The sequence below is a fragment of the Xylaria bambusicola genome, assembly GCF_022495145.1.
Source record: "Xylaria bambusicola strain CBS 139988 unplaced genomic scaffold F5B22scaffold_23, whole genome shotgun sequence".
NCBI classification, from domain to species: Eukaryota; Fungi; Ascomycota; class Sordariomycetes; order Xylariales; family Xylariaceae; genus Xylaria; species Xylaria bambusicola.
Window position 1 is genome coordinate 96,191 of NW_025953576.1, and position 16,864 is coordinate 113,054.

Sequence of the window (16,864 nt, forward strand, 5' to 3'; positions counted from 1 at the left end):
ACTTCGGCCGGACGAAAGGCCATTGCAGGCTGTTCATGATCGTTCAAAGACATGCAGGCAATATTAGGCAATATCGGAAAGTGAGGTTATACAGACTTCGCTTTTTGAAACAAGTCCTTGAGACCTAGGCGGTCTAGGCTGGCAAACTAGTTGTATATAGAGTCGAGTCAAGCCACCAAGACTAAGATAGAATTGGTTGATCAAGGACTAATGCAGCCCTAGTTGGTCATTATATTGTGAATAGCTTCAATTCCAAGCCCAGTCACCGGCCTTTGTTATAGTACAGACCTAAACTCTGTGCTTCGCCCCTTGAGCAAGCGACCAAGTCTAGCAGTCGCTGGTAAGAAAAAGCATGGAGAGCCTCATCCCCCTCACGAAGTGTGGTGCACATGTAAGGACCCCTGATTAGCTGTTGGTTAGATTCGCTGCACATTGATAGCTGAAATATGCAAGTCCGTACCAACAATGTAACAGTGCTCCGTTTGATTCCGATAGAGTAAACCAATTAGAAGCGCCTAAAAATAGCCGCACTGCTTGACACGATCAATGAAACCAAATGTTAGGTCCAGTAGGCTCTATGAGAAGGATCTGTGACCAATCTTGTAGTCAAATGTAACCCATGTGCATGTTAGAGTGAGTCATTTCTCATGTTACCCATCAATGGCTGTTACATCAATACTTTATGCAGTCGACCGCATATGGCCTTGGCCGTAATCAGACCACTTCAGGCTTACATGATTGAGGCTCATTCTGAGTGGAGTGATGCCGCCTTAACACGGAGATACAGTGTGCGATATATGGTACCGTATTGTACTCCTAATGGTGACATCGTACAAGTGTACCTGCCATCGGGGTAGATGTGATCCACACTTTATTACAACCCTCACTCAACAACATGGAATTGAAGCAGGCTGGACTGTAGTCCCAACAATAGAAATAGCGGAGTGTATATGCCTTGCATGGGTAGCTGTTGGCTTGTCGATGGATACGCGTTATAAGCTCTGGATAGGCCCCGTAAGCGGCTACTAGAAGTCACGCAACGTCGCCCATCGCCATCCAAGATACTCGTAGTCTATAACACCAACCAATACTTGCCTGCTGACGGGTTTCTTGTACTTGATTGTAAAAATGCCTGAGGTGGATATATCCATCTCGACTCATGCAGCCACAGAGTCGACTCCTAAGAAAGATGTCATTGCTAGTCTCGAAGATCGTTACATCCAGCTCTTGGAGGCGAAGATTGTCCATCTCGAGTCAAAGATTGAGTTTCATAAACCAGAGGCTGCAATTTCAGAGGTTAGTGGAACACATTCTACTGCCTATCCCCGAGAGAACAGTAGCATCAGAGCATGGTATCATACTGATAAAGGTATAGGATGGAGATACCCCTGGCGACGTGGATTTAGAGATTCGATCTCCAATGGTTGTGACCAATCTTCATTCAGTACGTACTCTAATGAATAAGACATCCCGTACACCTACACTGACATGTGGTTGTCAAACATTAGGGCCTGAATGGAAATCCTGCGCAGCAACCTGACGAATCTCAGAAGCAATCTCGATATCAGATGATACTCTCCGGATGGGATCCTCGTAAAGGACAATTTGAAGAGCAGTTACTGCCGGATATCGAAAATGGCTCCCCAATTGGACCTATAACAAAGCCTAACCGGGCATTTACTTTCCGTAAGATCACAAATGTCAGAGGCTTGCGCCGTCATATAGAGGCCGACTACTACTCGTCATCAGAGGTCGATGTGATCTTCCCGGAACTACAGAAACTGCTCGGCCGTATCACATACAAGTGGGGATGGCCAGAAGTGGTTACTAAATGTTCAAGCCCATACATCGCCTTGATATACTCGTGGGAGGAAGCCCAGAAGGAAGCAACGACTATTGTTGATGACGAGTCAGACGACGAGAAGCAAGCCCGCGATGATTTGAAAGAATTGCTAAGAATAATCTCGACTTCTTCTGGTGATGTTCGCCTAGATCGGTATTTCAAAAGCCGCCAGGCTCTTTTGTGTGAGGGCTCCATCACACATGAAGCACTTTGGACCTTATTTCCACCAGGAACATTGGTAGTGGGCAGACCGTGCCATGACGAACTCCAAATTTTCGTCGTGGAATCCTGCCGTAACTTTGTCAGAGACGAAGATGATTTCGCAATGGTGTGCTACAGCTTCGACTGGAATGGCACGGTTTTCAGTAGAGTACCGTTCGAGATCTTCATTGAATCATGGGGCGGTGAGAGAAAAAGTGTGACATCGCTTCCATATTACCCGCTGGAGTTCTACGAAGAGGATGGGTTGAGTCGTGAGGAGTCAATCACTAAACTGAAGGAACGTCTCATTAGGCGGGGTAAAAAGTTCATGGAATACTGCGTCGCTCCAAAGGGGAAGCAAATGTTCAAGTATTCGAATGGCGCGGCATACTTCCATCAAAGCGGCACCCTTTTGCAACGCAAACAGACTGATTCCAGCATGGAGTTAGAGAGTCAACGGAACAGTTCGTCTACAAGAACAGATAACAACGGAGCGGCAGCCATTGGTGTGAGAGCCAGCTGGAAGCCTGTGAGTTTGCGTGGCGGGAGTTCACCAAAGTCGAAGCTAATAGTTACAGATTGAGGGCGCAGTTATCGTTGATTTTGCGTCGTACCTAACATACCAATCAGCCCAGGCGCCGATACTAGGGCCACTCGAGAGATATGAAGGGCTTCTTACAGAACTATCCCCTTCACGACGCACCCAGGAAGTGTTCAAAAACATGTATAAGTTCGACTGGGATAGACACACTCCTGGGCATACCATGAGCGCTGAGCAGTTTCTTTGCTGTCCCCCAAGAGTTCTGGGATATGCGCTAAAACAGAAAACATGGGTACAGCTTCTAGTCAGGCATCTCGTCCCCCCCAACAAGGCCGATGATAGCACCTTCAGAGATAAACTGCAGCTGGAACAGGACGCCAAAAATCTCATTTACAAATCTGTAAAGGCGCACGCATTGTCAGGAGAGACAGCAAAGGAAGGGCTTGCTGATTTCGCGCCAGGAAAAGGAAGGGGATTAGTTATTATGCTATACGGTATGACGCATTCGTTGGTGATATCCAAGCCCGACTCGTGAGGCTAATGTCAATAGGACAACCCGGCGTGGGGAAAACGCTGACAGCAGAAAGTGTTGCCCAAATGACAAGTAAACCTTTGCTTTCCGTGGGCGTATCGGATATCGGCATTCGCGGCGACAAGGTTGAACTGAACCTTCAGAGAATCTTTGCCCTTGCTGGGTTCTGGGAAGCCGTCTTACTATTGTAAGATTCTAAACTCACGGAATCACCTGTGCTGACTAACGCGCTCCCAGTGATGAGGCAGATGTCTTTCTCGAAGCAAGAGGAGAAGGAGACAACGATCTTCAGAGGAATGCAATGGTTTCAGGTAAGAGCCCTGCATACCCCAAAGTTTGAGGCATGCCGCTCACCGTACAGTACTACTACGCGTCCTTGAATATTATGATGGCATACTGATACTGACCACGAACCGAATGAGGTCGCTCGATATCGCTGTACAAAGCCGTATTCGTAAGTGCTCACGTGTGCTATGCATCTAGTAGTAGAAAAGCTAACGGTCGATAGACCTAGCCATCAAGTTTGCGGAATTGAATTCGGAACAAAAAATCGCCATCTACGAATCCTTCTTAGAACAGCTTGACAACAAAGGCCTTGTTGAGGATCTGGAAGACGTTCAGAGGTGGACTAAGAAGGAGGGGAAACGGTACAAATTCAATGGTCGGCAGATACGCAATGTGCTGTCAACCGCGTTGGGTATTGCGCGGGCAGATGGTCGAAAATTAAGCAGAGAAGATCTCATCAGCGTTGCACAACAGACTGAGGAGTTTAAGCAAGACCTGCATGAACAGGAGACCATCTACAAAGACAGGCAGCTCAACAATCGAGCTTGAGGGGTCGCCGAAGAGAAGTAGGAATATTATGTTAGGCCATGTCTAGGAATCTCTCTCTCTCTCTTTTTCTTTCTAAGTACTTACTATCAAGTTTTTTAACACTAGGGTAGTTTAGCGCTAGATTAACATGGATATGGTCATTCCCTTCTAGTTAAGCAAATTCAACACAATACCATAGTATGCCTACGCATAACTCAGCCCCAGGGTAACTAACTATGTAGGGCCACCTGATACTCGAAAGGTTATTTGTTTATTTCTTGGGGAAACTGATAGCTACTTACGTGTAATATCTACAGATAGAGTGATGAAGCGGAGATATGTCGGAGACTAACAACGATTAGCGAAGCGGCAAATAAAGAAAGCGGACCGACCAAGTCTAGGCCCCGATCAGGAAAACCCCAGCATTCTTGATTCAAACGGGTCATGATTCGCCAATTCTCCAATTCGCCATTCTGCTCGGATGGCCAGCTAGCTGTATCTGGTGTAGTGGCACATTGCGTGATCACCGTCTTTCAGTGCGAAATGCAAAACGCGGATTCGCCGCCGCGGTGCTTTTCAGCCTCTGCCACATGCTGAATCCCGCCTGGCCGCATCGCCAACCCGCCCGAGCGGATACGTGCATTGCCCTGTCTGCCAATCGAGGCCGACCGACATCCGCTGCCGACACTGCTTTGTTCTTGCGCCATCGCAGTATGCGAATAACACAATGGCCACCGTCAACGTCTGGGGCGACCATCATCTGGGGTAGTGCCAGAGCTAGAGGTGGGCAACGGCAGGCTTTTTTTTTTTTTCTCTATTTCCTTTAGTGTATCTATTAATTTTCTTCTTCGCCTGAGGCCGGTGTGTCTAGGTTTGATTCCACTTATACCTTGATGCTGCTGCTGCATTCAAGCGTTCAACTTTAATTCAAAGCCTCTAGCTTACTGCTGTGATTTGAACGCCATCCCGTCAAGAAAATACTTTTATTATATTGCTCGGGGTGTGCTAAATTTTCTTCTTTAGGTTTCCCCCGTGCCTGTTTGTATCCTGGACACGGCGCATCGCATATACCTAGTAGCAAAATAGGGATGCAGTTGCAGCAAGCCGAGAGTGCTGGTGGTCCGCTCGCTGATCAGATCACAATGTCTGACTCCCAAAGCAAAAGTGCTGAATTCGCTAAGCAGTCGGCGAACCTGCCCTTTGGCCAAGCTGTGCCGCTGTCTTCGATATCCGGCCCTACCTATGTCACGGGCCAATTGCTCGTGCAGCAGGTCGCTTATGCCCTGTCCGACAAGATCTTCTCCTACTCCCCCGAGACTTTCGACCTAGATGTCGCTGTAAAGGACTGGGCTGCGCAGCAAGATAAGAACATTCATGGGTACACAACTGCTGTCTTGCCCCTGCAGACTCGCACCGGTGCTGGCGCTTTTGCGCTGGGCTACATCTTCTCCAAAGACTTCGATCTGAGCAAGCGCCATATCCCGCAAACACTTTTGGCACCCTCGCTCAGTTTGCGCCATTTGCGATCAGCCTTGGACCAGCTGTCTCTGCTGTATGGGGTCGCTAGCCCCTTTGTTGCCCACGTTGCTGCCGTCGACTATGCCTCGGAGAGCGGTCTTGTTGCTGAATACAGCGCCGCTCTGCAAATTGCCGAAGAGCTTGGCCTAGCTCTGGTGTCGAGCGCATCTGCCTACGAGTCTCAGCACATATCGCTTCTCGCTACTTTGATGGCCAAGATCGTTCCTACGCTGCATGTGTACGATGGTGTCCGTACATCTCGCGAGACACTGCGAGTCATTGACGCGCTGAGCCAGTCCGGTATCGCTGACATCTTCAACAAGCTGTCCCAGTCTATTGACGGCTTCAATTCCCGGCTAGATAGTGCTGGAAAGGTTTTCGAACTTCTTCAGGCCTTCAATGGTGAGCTTGGTACGGAGTATGAGCCTTTCGAATATGTCGGGCACGAATCTCCTGAAACCGTTTTCGTTGTTTTTGGTAGCGTCGAGGCCCAGCTTGCTAAGCAAGTTGTTTCAAAACTTGCTGCCGATGGTGCTCAGATTGGCGTAGTCAGTGTCCGAATCTACCGCCCATTCATCGAGGAAGCTTTCATCAAGGTCCTTCCCTCTTCAGTTCAGAAGATCACGGTGTTAGGACAGGTGTCCAATGACACTGCTGTCGCAGACGCCTCAGTGCAGTCGATTCTGTACTCTGATGTTTTGACCGCCGTTTCTTTCTCTTCCAAGTGGACACCAGCACCGGCTATAGTTGATGCCAAGTATGCTGCTTCGCAGGTCCTGACTCCTACGAGCATTGCAGCCATTATCTCCCAGAACGTCAACAAGTCAGCAACAGAGTCTAAGGTGAACTTGCCTCACCTACAAACTGTTGAGCAATACGTCTTCTGGGACACCGACGACTCCAAAGCACGTCTCGCCCCTGCAGTTGTGGGTAACCTGCTTTCTCAAGATTACAACAACAACATTTACCTTGGCGAGTCTCACGACAACCTGGTGCAGGGTGGAGTTGTTCGAACAGATCTCCGGTCCTCTCAGAAAACAATTGACGCTCCTTACCCGACTGAGGAAGCAGATGTCGTCGTTGTTGGCGAGGAGAAGCTCTTGAAAGAGTTTGCCATCTCACAGAGCGTTAAGAACGGTGGAAAACTACTCTTGCGACTCTCGAATTTCAAGGAAGAGGAGGTTGAGAAGAGGATCCCAGAGCCGGTGCGCCACGATGTCCAGAAGAGGAACATTTCTCTCTTCGTCTTGGACACCGCTCTCTCGCCTGCTTTTGAGAACGATAGCGACGCTACTAAGCTACTGGTTGAGCTCGGCTTCCTCAAACTTGCAAAGCCGGACTTGAAGCAGGATATTCTTCAGAAGCTGTCCGAATCGAATGGTAACAATACCAAGGTGGAAGAGTGCGCCGACGCTGTCGAGAAGTGTTTGAAGCAAATCGAGGTTCCAGAGTCCTGGGCGGAGGGAACGAGCGAAACCCCAAGCGAAGTCAAGCCCCTGAAGACTAACAGCTTCGTCCCCTTCGACAAGGAAGAAGCTGAGCCGGACCTCCAACTGAGTAGCTGGGAGGCCGCTGCTAAGGGTCTGCTCTTCAAGGAGGCATACTCTACCAGTATCAACCTCCGACCCGACCAGACGGCGCAGACGTTCACTATTCACGTCAAGGAGAACCGCAGACTCACACCTACCACATACGACCGTAACATCTTCCACATTGAGTTCGATCTGGGTACCTCTGGTCTTACTTACAAGATTGGCGAGGCTCTCGGTATCCATGCTGAGAATGACTCCGAACTAGTCCTTGAATTCATCAAATCTTATGGTCTAAATGCTGGCGATCTCGTGCAGGTGCCCTCTCGCGAGAACCCAGCTATCGTCGATACCCGAACCGTATACCAGACCTTGACCCAGACTATCGACATCTTCGGCAAACCACCGAAGCGATTCTACGAGTCGCTGGCCGAGTATGCCACCGATGAGCTGGAGAAGAAGAAGCTCGCTTCGCTCGGCGGGTCAGAGGGTGCGGATGAGTTCAAGCGCCGCTCCGAGATCGACTTTGCCACTTTTGCCGATATCCTCGAAGAGTTTAAGTCTGCCCGTCCTAGCTTCCCCGAGCTAGTCCGGCTGGTCGGTCCCTTGAAACGTCGTGAATACTCCATCGCCTCTGCCCAGGCCGTCTCGCCTACCAGCGTCGCCCTCATGATCGTCGTGGTAGACTGGGTTGATTCCCAAGGAAGAACCCGCTACGGTCAAGCCACGCGCTACTTGAGCCGCCTACCCGTCGGTGCCGCCGTGACTGCATCCGTCAAGCCTTCCGTCATGAAGCTGCCTACTCGCGACGACGCTCCTCTGATCATGGCCGGTCTGGGTACTGGTCTAGCACCCTTCCGAGCCTTCGTCCAGTACCGCGCGATGCAGAAGGCTCAAGGCAAGGAGATCGGAGCTATCCTGTTGTACCTCGGCTCACGCCACCAGCGTGAAGAGTACCTCTACGGTGAGGAATGGGAAGCCTACCTCGACGCGGGCGTCATCACGCTTCTCGGCGCCGCCTTCTCCCGTGACCAGCCCCAGAAGATTTATATTCAGGACCGCATGCGGCAGACTATGAACGACATCGTGCGCGCATACATCAAGGACGAGGGCTCCTTCTACCTCTGTGGCCCCACGTGGCCAGTCCCGGATGTCACGGATGTGCTGAAGGAGGCCATTGCCGCCGAGGCTAGGATGAGCGGTCGCAAAGTCGACCCCACGAAGGAGATCGATAGACTGAAGGAGGACGGACGTTACGTGCTCGAGGTATACTAATCTCGTGCCTGCTGCATAAGCGACGTGTAATGAAGTTACGATTCCACATTAGCATAGATCTGAACCTTCTGCATTACCACACTAGAATCAACCCCTTTCTTGTATGGGGCCGTAGCTAGCTACACGTATACTATATAGAAGAAATCCCAATGAGGAAGTTCTCTGATCAACCATGACATACCCATATCGTGCAATTTAGATCCAGGGGTCAGCTGTGTCGTTTAATAGTATAGCGTGGACGATCTGCTAGGATAGTACATGCAGAGTCAGCAATTCCGACCTCCCGCCCTGCAGCGGTGCGTTGCGCTCCGGATATCTATTGCCAAATCTGGGGCGAAAACGTGCTTATAGGTGTAATTGGCGTGCAGTTCCGATGCTACCCCGACGCCGACTGTAATGCTCAAGCTGCTATCACGACATATTTTTTTTTCCTTTTCCTCACATCTTTGTGAAGTGTTGACATACACTTGCGCTCGCTCACATTCGGTTGTTATGATGCTCTACTGTTGGTGGCATGACACCTACTGTAAGCTTTGCATCGTATACCTACACCTTGATACGCAAGTGGTTGGCATTAAGACTCTGGGACAATTTAATGGACGTTGTCTGTCTTTTTCCTCGTACAGCGTATAAAATTGGGGTCTTGTCTCAAGCAATAGCGCAATATCCCCTCTCATGCCCTGTATAGCGCCAAGCCATGGCGTTATTTTCTCCTATATGATGCCTTTTGGCTAATGTGTAAGTAAGCAGCAGGCCCGTCTATAAGAGACCCCTCGCTCCCCCGCACGAGGCGATCGCGTGCATATTGGGGTACCATGACGCGAAATTATACTGCAGAACGCGACGAGCAACAGCTTGCGCCGGGGCTTGGGAAGCTGTTGTGACTGTGACTAATATGTCATAAGCACGCACGCAATGTCTTGTCCATTCCATTGAGGAAGCTCGCTTGCCTCTTTTGTCAGGGGGCTTTGCTAGCCTGTGGGCGGACACCAAGGGAGGTAACAGGGTGTAGAAGAGGCAATAAATGCATACATAAAGCTCGCGTCACCCAGGCGCTTCCGCCTTGATCATGCTGGGCGCGCGCTCTCTTCGGTCCGTAGTATAATAACCGACTCACTCTTTCGCGATGAAGCTTCTCCCAATCTCGTCCGCGCTTCTCGCGGCCAGCTGCGCAAGTGCCACGGCCATTGAACGCCGTCAGAGCGGCGGTGGGTTCGAGGACGGCCAGCCTATAGATGGCAATGGCAAGGGGGCTCCGATCGTAGGTAAGTTTTCTCGCCATTGCCCTCTCTTATCTAGAGCCGAAGTCGTGAGGGTGGTGTTGACTAACTACCCTGTGTGCCGCAGGCGGTACGAATCACCAGATCGACCTGCAGAACCCCGACAACCTTGGGCGGCAGAGCACCGACGCCGGCGTGGTTCCGAACCTCAAATGGAGCTTCTCCGACTCCAAAACGAGGATCGTGAACGGCGGCTGGGTGCGTGAGTCCGTGATCACCGACTTACCTAGCAGTCACGATATCGCAGGCGCACAACAGCACCTGACCAAGGGCTCCATTCGCGAGCTTCACTGGCACCGCGTTGTACGTCTACAGCAGGCCGCTTATCCAAGTACCCGGTGCAATGCGCAATCGATTATGCTAACAGCAACACCACAGGCGGAATGGGGTTATTTGTACACGGGCTCGCTCATAATAACAGCGGTTAACCAGGACGGCGAATTTGAGCTCTCTAAGATCGAGGAAGGCGACATCTGGTATTTCCCCGTGGGTGTTGCCCACACGGTGCAGGGCCTCGAAGATAACAACGAGTTCCTCCTGATATTTGACGACGGGAACTTTGACGCTGTCGGGTGAGCTCTCGCTCCATCCCTATCCTACATGACCACATTGTGTCACTCTCGAAGGAAACGGGGTATTAACGCTCTTCACTCTCGAACACAGCACGACGTTCAACGTAGACGACTGGATCACGCACACCCCTAAGTCCGTTTTAGCGAAGAACTTCGGCCTTCCTGAGTCCGTCTTCAACTCCGTGCCAGCTAGCCCATACATTGTCAACGCGACGATCGACCCGCACGACGTGACGGGCGGCAATGGCCAGTTGAAAGGAAACGCGTCATTTGTGTATTATTCTAAAGATCACCCTCTCGAGGACGTGCCAGGTGGCGGCGGTACTTTGAGAATCGTGGACAGCACGACGTTCCCCGTGGCAAAGACCATTGCAGCAACGGTCGTCACGCTTTCGCCGGGTGCGCTGCGAGAGTTACATTGGCATCCTAATGTATGTAACCATGCCTGTCTTGCGCAGATATTTTCGCTCAGAAAAGCTTGGTGTGGCTAACCAGGGGTATCATATAGGCTGAGGAATGGCTGTACTTCCACAAGGGCCAAGGGCGCGCAACCGTCTTTATTGGCAGCGGCGCGGCGCGGACATTTGATTTCCGGGCCGGCGACACGGGCGTGTTCCCGACTAACAGCGGTAAGTCAAGTCAATTGCCTCCTCGCACGAGCTGCGCCTTCAACATATGCTTTGCTGTAATTATCCTGGCAATCAAACCGGCTCACTGACCTTCTTCTCCTTAGGCCACTATATCGAGAACACTTCGGAGACAGAAGATCTCGTGTGGATCGAGATCTATAAGAGCGACCGTGTGGAGGATATCTCGCTGACACAGTGGCTCGCTCTCACCCCGGCTGACATCGTCGCTAACGTACTCAAAATCCCGCTCAATATCGCCGAGAACCTAGTCAAGGAGAAGCAGCTTTTGATTAAGAACCGATGAGCATAGGTTGAGAAGGATACGGACAGATCGCCTTTGGTTTATACTGCATCTCCATATATTTGCGTTTGTTCGCTCCGAGAGTCACTCCTAATATCGCATAGCGTCCAGTCATCATGCCATGTACAAGTATATTGTTATGTCTTGACAGGTAGATACCTAAGCCGTCATTCGTGTTCTTCGACGGCACCTTCGACCTAGCACCTCCGCCCGATAATTTAATATTGATTCAAAACTTAAAATTCTACCAATTTCCTTGCCTGGTCAAATGTCAATAAAACGCCAACTTTAGTACATCCTTAGTCATTCGACAGGCATTAGATACGCTCTGCTTATAGTCCCGACCAGGCCCGACCGACACTAGAGTGATATAGAGTCTCCTTGTTTTCCGAACCACTTATAACCGTGTTACCATGTGATATGCTCCCCAGCTTCCAGGCCGAATATATCGAAAATGGGTAGGGGTAGGTTCATGGCTGTCCAGTCAATATCAATAGCATCTTGTAGTTGCAATCCTTGTATTTCTCCCATGGTGTCGTTGCCCATTGTAGTCTGCATAACAGCGGAAGGGCCGGCTGCAGCATCACTAGGTAATATTCGTGGTTCCGGAGGCGCCTGGTCCGATTGTTTACCAAGCCTTTCGCCGCGATGCTGATTGAGATGCACCATGGTGTCCCAGACTATGGAAGCACCGAGGCGGTTAATGGTAGTCAGCCCACCAATAGGTGAAGATACATATGGAGATTCGTCTAAATTCGCGAGGCAGATGAGATGTTGGATTACATCTAACCCGGTCTTCATTTCGGTGTGATGTGGGAAGAGCCTGTACATGTTATAGACCTCAACCAGCGCTTCGACGGTGGCCTCGCGACTTGTGGTTGGCCGCATATACGACGTCCGGAAAATGAAAATGGCCGCGAAGAACACTACCGCGAAGTAGAATCTCGGATAGCACATAGGCATGGTCACACCAGGCGCTTGCTTTTCGGGGTCTAGAGCATCGCGAATCATCGTCTTCACGTCACCGATCGCACGCCAGGCAGCTTCCGTGCCTTGAATAATGAGCGTCTGTGCCTCGGTAAACTGCAGACAAGATCCTTCCTCGTCTTCCTCCAACATTCGCACGAGGGCCGTTGCATTCAGAGTGAACTCCGCATATTGTGAGATCACGTCGACATCGGTGCTCCATTCCGTTGAGTAGGTCTGTCTGATCATATCGAGGGAGCGGCTAAATGTCTCCACGAGGGAAGGTTGCGCCGACGAGCCGTCAATCTCTTCCAGGGCTAGTGTGTAGTTACAAATAATCTCGTTTATGGCAAGCTTGGGCCTCGCGCCAGGTGGCAGGTGACCTTCCAGCGCGGCCACAGCCTTCCGGCTGCGTTTGAGATGGGGACGGCTAGACAGGGGCGGGAGAAGGCCCAGGAATGTAGCCTCTCTGTAGACTATTTCAGCATTGAACTAGTGAGTAGAGCGATACATGGTTATAGTCGTACAGTGAACTGATGGCAAGGCATGCTAACCATGTTAGTCTCCGTGTCTGTATGTTGACATCTTCGGGCCTGGTGCTCGATCGTGGCCAGATGGGAACTGGCGGCGCCGGCGCCGTTCTGTTCAAGTCCAACCGCATGCAGGCATTTACAGCAAGACCAATATGGTTCCAAGTGGGATTCGATTCCTCCACCCGCCTCGATATTGGCCAAATGCACAATAAAAGAAGCGCATGGATCTCATGAATTGACTGGACAGCGGTGTTTACGAACGGCCTCAGAAGTTTCTCGTGTGGCAAAAGTAATTTATCGTATAAGCTACTATGCTCTATATGGTAGTGCGATGCAATCAAGATAATAGTCCAGAAGAGCAGCGGGGATGAAGTGTAGAAGTGCGCCAGCGATTCGATGGGTTGAATGAATTGAGCATAAGGGTGATACTGGTCTCCGAAGCTTTATCGAGATCAGTAGTGGCGAATGAGGAGGAGTGAGAGCAAGAGCTGGTGGTATTATACCTACTTACTGTTGTATCAACTCAACTGCGGCTCTTGCGGGAACGGTGAGATTCTCTATGGAAAAGTCGGGCAGAGGTTCCGTGAGATTCGTGTATAGGAACGGGAGGTGGATTGATAAGCATGGTTCTGGCTGCGAGCGCTGCAATTGCATTTGCAATGGTGACCGTCGTCTCTGCCTCAACCCAGAGCTCTCTTGCGAGGTGCGCAATTGATGGAGCTCGTTCGTGAGGCTTGCGGTGAGCCTGGACCGGATTGTAAGGTGAGTGAGACATGTGAGATGAGGTGACCACGGAGTACAAGTATAGCAGACTCACTTGCGGGTAAGGATTCTCTTGAAGTTCTTGTCGAATCGGCATTCAAGCTGGTTCTTAGCGCAGCGTGTGCACGGCGCATCGCCAGTCTTCCTACGCGCATCGCAAGCTACCTTGGCCTGCCGGCAAGAGGTGCAAGACCTTGGAGTCCCAACCATATCGCGCAGTCAGACATACAGAGCGGAACTCTATGTACGTGTTGTCATGTCTCAAAGATTGCTGGATCATTCATAAACCTGTCAACTAACCTAGCGTCAGGTACGGCGAGCAAGCGTTCAACTATCTAGTCGCGTTCCGGTCTAGAGCTTTCACTAGCGGATAGCTCGGTAATTCCTAGGCGCTTGTTGGCCCGATCCAAAGCGGCCCGCCCTCGCGACTAGGGGTACCAGTCAAGTAGTGCCCTGTCGGTACGGAGTACACGCTTCAGAATAAACGGATTGGTAGGAATGGATAGCAGATTAAGCAGCCAGGTTAGATATCTCTTTCAGTTAACTTCAAAAGCACCGCGACTTCAGTGACTCCTATTTGTAATAATGACTGGGTTGGCAACTTGGCGTTAATGCACGTAACCTAAGACTATGAAGGCACCGGAGTTCCAGGTTTAGGGCCTAATGCCATAATTCAGATAGTGAATTTCCTCCTCAATTCGATAAGGAGCAGAGCGACTGCACGGAGATAAATACCTACAGTAGGTAGGGGAGATACTCATAAGCAGTTCCGAGATTGCATATTTACTCAAGTACCTAGGCTAGGCATCACCCTCAAAGAAAATTATCGACTTCTCACATCTTCTTCATTACCTTAATAATGACACTTGTTGAGTAGCTTCATACAAAGGTTTTCGTACATTCGAAGTAGTGGACATAGTCTTTTACTACGCCACGAGGAAAGAAAGGAAAGAAGGTTACGAAGGTCCGTAAGAAGCGAAGGCTTCCTTTCAAGTTCCAGTTAGTGTAAAGGCACGCGTGCTGCGCACATGCAAATGTAACCAACACGAATTTATATGGCGTTTGGTGTGTACGCGCGTAGGGTTGCAGCGTAACTGTTCCCTACACTCTGCATCGCAAAAACCACCTGTACGAACCCTGACAGACTGCCACACGGGCCACCTCCCCAGCCACGCAGGCTGTCAAAATGCAGACTCGAATTGTCAGGAAAATAAGCCGCATAGCTTACTGAAGGAAAAAAAAAAAAAAAAAAAAAAAAAAAAAAAAAAAAAGGCTGGTATAGTATACCTCCGGTCAATGCGTACTTAGGTAAATAAATCTTGGACCAGATTTTCATTAGAGAGATATGGTTAAATATGGTTAAATACATGCTGAGTTAAGCTATTCGCAGCCATAGGGGAGCAATTTAGCAGTACCTATCCCTTTGAATACCACGAACGCTCCAATCCTGCCAAGACTTTAGATGTCCAATCAGAATTTCTTGTACTTGTATCTCACTTAAATATATAATCACGGGTACGAATTAATACATCAGTTTTAGTGTCGTCTTAAGAGGGATTTAAGTATCAGTTATTTGATCCACTAATAGAGACTGCAAGAGACATAGCACGTGATAAGACTGGGTCAGCAATATATTGGAGCGTTCGTGGTATTCAAAGGGATAGGAAGCTGTTGTACCATGATGAGGATTCCGCTAACTTTAGTGAACTATGCGCTTGCTTCTACTATGCCATCCGAACCAGCAACATTAATACTGTAGCCACTAAGAAGGTGCGCCATTGAATACTTATAAATAAATCTTCCTTAATGGTTTGATTTCCGTAGATATGGAAACAAACCAAGGATGAAGTTAAGCAAAACCCCGGCTTCAAATTTACTATTGAACACGATCGTGTGCTGTGTCAAGCGGAAGAGCATGAGAGGTCACACACATGCCAATCAATTTGCATAATGTGTTTCTGCCTCTCTTCTCACAAGCCGGAAAATGGATATTTTCATCCAAACGGTGATATACCTCCTAATTTCTAGCTCAGAACTGATAAGACAATCCTATATTGCGATTCATTCCTATGATGTTATATTGAGCTCTGAACCAAACCATAGTCCATGTTAGTGAGGCCCGTCTTCGAGGGCCAGAAAACTGACGTCCTGATCAAAAGTTATAAAGACATAGTACAAGCTTATTGCAATGTTGCGAAACAAAGCCGTTGTGGGTGATAATACTATATCATTGTTTGTTAAAGTCTGGGGGATGGAACACGGGCCTAGTTTTGCGTACTCCGGACAACAACCACCGTTGTTCAATTGTCTATAAAGAGGAAGGCTTTATCTGACCTGGACTCTTGAAACCTTAGCTTCATATTCTATAAATATCATTACAGAGATTACCATTACAGAGTTCGCCCAACGCTAATAATTAACTACAGCAAGCATCGATATTACAATGTCAGGGTCTCGCGACGTACAATCCTTTCAGGAGATCCGTGACATTATTTCATCAACAAATCCGCCAAGAGCACCCGAGGCAAGATTCCTTCTTACACTAATTCAAACTGTTGCGTTGGCGTTTCGAACTCCAGACTCGCCTAGGCTAACAGAGCTTGTAGAATTCTTTCATCACTACGAGAATGTAGCTGGCAACTATCCCGAGAATGAGACAGACATGCCAATCCAATTAGTCAACCAGTGGTTTTCCCTTATCGACAAATGCTTTTTCTTCGGCGTTCTTACAAGTACATTGGACACACAACAGGGTCCGCGTCAGGTCGTAGAGCTCCACGTCGAGAACAACCCTTCCTGCTTTAAACGCCCAAATTGGCATGCGAATGGTTGTTACGACACTGTCAATCGTAGACTATGGATATGGCTGAAAGTAGTTGACCCTCTTGACGATAATACCGCTAAAATTGCTCGATTGCCAATCCTGAGACCGTTATATACAGTCATCCATGAGTCTATACATGCCTACCTCGACCTCTTCGCAGATAAGAATCATCCGCTGTATTTCGAAGAAGTAGGCAAGGATCGTGGCCATGGGCCAGTGTTCAAAGAAATACTTCATCTAGTTTCAGAGAAAGTTGAGGTACTAACAAGGTCCACAATGTTTGCCGGAGAGCGCTATATGGATCCCTCTGGCCCACCTGGCTCAGCAGCCCCTCGGCCTCCCCCTGCTAATAATTCTGGCACCCCTCATCCTGCCAATTCTGACAGCCCCCCTTCTTGTAATTATGATTGTATATATCATACACACATAGTTTAGACAATTCTCAAACAAGGTTAAAAACTTTGTGACGACCTTAATTGTTTATCCTACTTATGGTGGCTTTACCCCGGGATAGATAAGTAGTTAGATTCCCCGCTGAGGAGGGTTGACATACGATCAATTGCTACAGTTAACCTCGCTGTACAATTTGAATCTCATATCTATCTATTCCATGCTTGAAATCTCTACAGTTACATTTAATACTTCTGCTTACTAAGTTCTCATTTTCATATGAAGTCGACCATGGTGGTCATATACATGAATAATTGCAGCTCATATAAAAATACTACAGCTTAACTTATCTGAT

At 49.1% G+C, this 16,864-nt stretch overlaps 6 protein-coding genes across 6 annotated transcripts; 5 read left to right on the forward strand and 1 right to left on the reverse strand.

Moving 5' to 3' along the window:
* The first annotated feature begins 736 nt into the window (after positions 1 to 736).
* Positions 737 to 4,202, forward strand: F5B22DRAFT_608168 (uncharacterized protein). Its single transcript, XM_047975056.1, has 7 exons — positions 737 to 1,444; positions 1,509 to 2,573; positions 2,623 to 3,079; positions 3,136 to 3,304; positions 3,355 to 3,428; positions 3,479 to 3,571; positions 3,626 to 4,202. Exons 1-7 carry the CDS (start codon positions 1,421 to 1,423, stop codon positions 3,949 to 3,951), a joined length of 2,208 nt encoding a protein of 735 aa, XP_047830370.1. The 5' UTR covers positions 737 to 1,420; the 3' UTR covers positions 3,952 to 4,202.
* Positions 4,203 to 4,670: 468 nt separating this feature from the next.
* Positions 4,671 to 8,458, forward strand: F5B22DRAFT_608172 (sulfite reductase flavoprotein component). Its single transcript, XM_047975057.1, has one exon. It carries the CDS (start codon positions 5,019 to 5,021, stop codon positions 8,250 to 8,252), a length of 3,234 nt encoding a protein of 1,077 aa, XP_047830371.1. The 5' UTR covers positions 4,671 to 5,018; the 3' UTR covers positions 8,253 to 8,458.
* A 100-nt stretch (positions 8,459 to 8,558) lies between these two features.
* F5B22DRAFT_200461 (uncharacterized protein) lies at positions 8,559 to 9,257 on the forward strand. Its single transcript, XM_047969595.1, has 2 exons — positions 8,559 to 8,778; positions 9,006 to 9,257. Exons 1-2 carry the CDS (start codon positions 8,649 to 8,651, stop codon positions 9,134 to 9,136), a joined length of 261 nt encoding a protein of 86 aa, XP_047830372.1. The 5' UTR covers positions 8,559 to 8,648; the 3' UTR covers positions 9,137 to 9,257.
* Positions 9,258 to 9,282: 25 nt separating this feature from the next.
* On the forward strand, positions 9,283 to 11,240 carry F5B22DRAFT_200418 (thermophilic glucose-6-phosphate isomerase). Its single transcript, XM_047969594.1, has 6 exons — positions 9,283 to 9,517; positions 9,600 to 9,835; positions 9,911 to 10,104; positions 10,196 to 10,535; positions 10,613 to 10,733; positions 10,838 to 11,240. Exons 1-6 carry the CDS (start codon positions 9,379 to 9,381, stop codon positions 11,035 to 11,037), a joined length of 1,230 nt encoding a protein of 409 aa, XP_047830373.1. The 5' UTR covers positions 9,283 to 9,378; the 3' UTR covers positions 11,038 to 11,240.
* On the reverse strand, positions 11,240 to 13,505 carry F5B22DRAFT_656254 (uncharacterized protein; the record flags this gene model as incomplete). The annotated part of the gene is made up of 4 exons (XM_047979952.1): positions 11,240 to 12,469; positions 12,528 to 12,974; positions 13,045 to 13,278; positions 13,351 to 13,505. 4 exons carry the CDS (start codon positions 13,503 to 13,505, stop codon positions 11,443 to 11,445), a joined length of 1,863 nt encoding a protein of 620 aa, XP_047830374.1. The 3' UTR covers positions 11,240 to 11,442.
* Positions 13,506 to 15,738: 2,233 nt separating this feature from the next.
* F5B22DRAFT_646948 (uncharacterized protein) lies at positions 15,739 to 16,554 on the forward strand (the record flags this gene model as incomplete). The annotated part of the gene is made up of 1 exon (XM_047978798.1): positions 15,739 to 16,554. One exon carries the CDS (start codon positions 15,739 to 15,741, stop codon positions 16,552 to 16,554), a length of 816 nt encoding a protein of 271 aa, XP_047830375.1.
* Positions 16,555 to 16,864: the final 310 nt, after the last annotated feature.

What these genes read in the sequence shown, in the direction of transcription:
- F5B22DRAFT_608168 (XM_047975056.1), top strand. Translation starts at nt 1,421, where the DNA reads ATGGTTGTGACCAATCTTCATTCA. An exon ending in TGAGAGCCAGCTGGAAGCCT is followed by an intron (nt 2,574 to 2,622) that starts GTGAGTTTGCGT and finishes TAATAGTTACAG; the next exon opens with ATTGAGGGCGCAGTTATCGT. An exon ending in TGGGAAGCCGTCTTACTATT is followed by an intron (nt 3,305 to 3,354) that starts GTAAGATTCTAA and finishes ACGCGCTCCCAG; the next exon opens with TGATGAGGCAGATGTCTTTC.
- F5B22DRAFT_608172 (XM_047975057.1), top strand. Translation starts at nt 5,019, where the DNA reads ATGCAGTTGCAGCAAGCCGAGAGTGCTGGTGGTCCGCTCGCTGATCAG.
- F5B22DRAFT_200461 (XM_047969595.1), top strand. Translation starts at nt 8,649, where the DNA reads ATGCTCAAGCTGCTATCACGACATATTTTTTTTTCCTTTTCCTCACAT. An exon ending in TTGGTGGCATGACACCTACT is followed by an intron (nt 8,779 to 9,005) that starts GTAAGCTTTGCA and finishes AGTAAGCAGCAG; the next exon opens with GCCCGTCTATAAGAGACCCC.
- F5B22DRAFT_200418 (XM_047969594.1), top strand. Translation starts at nt 9,379, where the DNA reads ATGAAGCTTCTCCCAATCTCGTCCGCGCTTCTCGCGGCCAGCTGCGCA. An exon ending in GGGAACTTTGACGCTGTCGG is followed by an intron (nt 10,105 to 10,195) that starts GTGAGCTCTCGC and finishes TCTCGAACACAG; the next exon opens with CACGACGTTCAACGTAGACG. An exon ending in AGTTACATTGGCATCCTAAT is followed by an intron (nt 10,536 to 10,612) that starts GTATGTAACCAT and finishes GGTATCATATAG; the next exon opens with GCTGAGGAATGGCTGTACTT.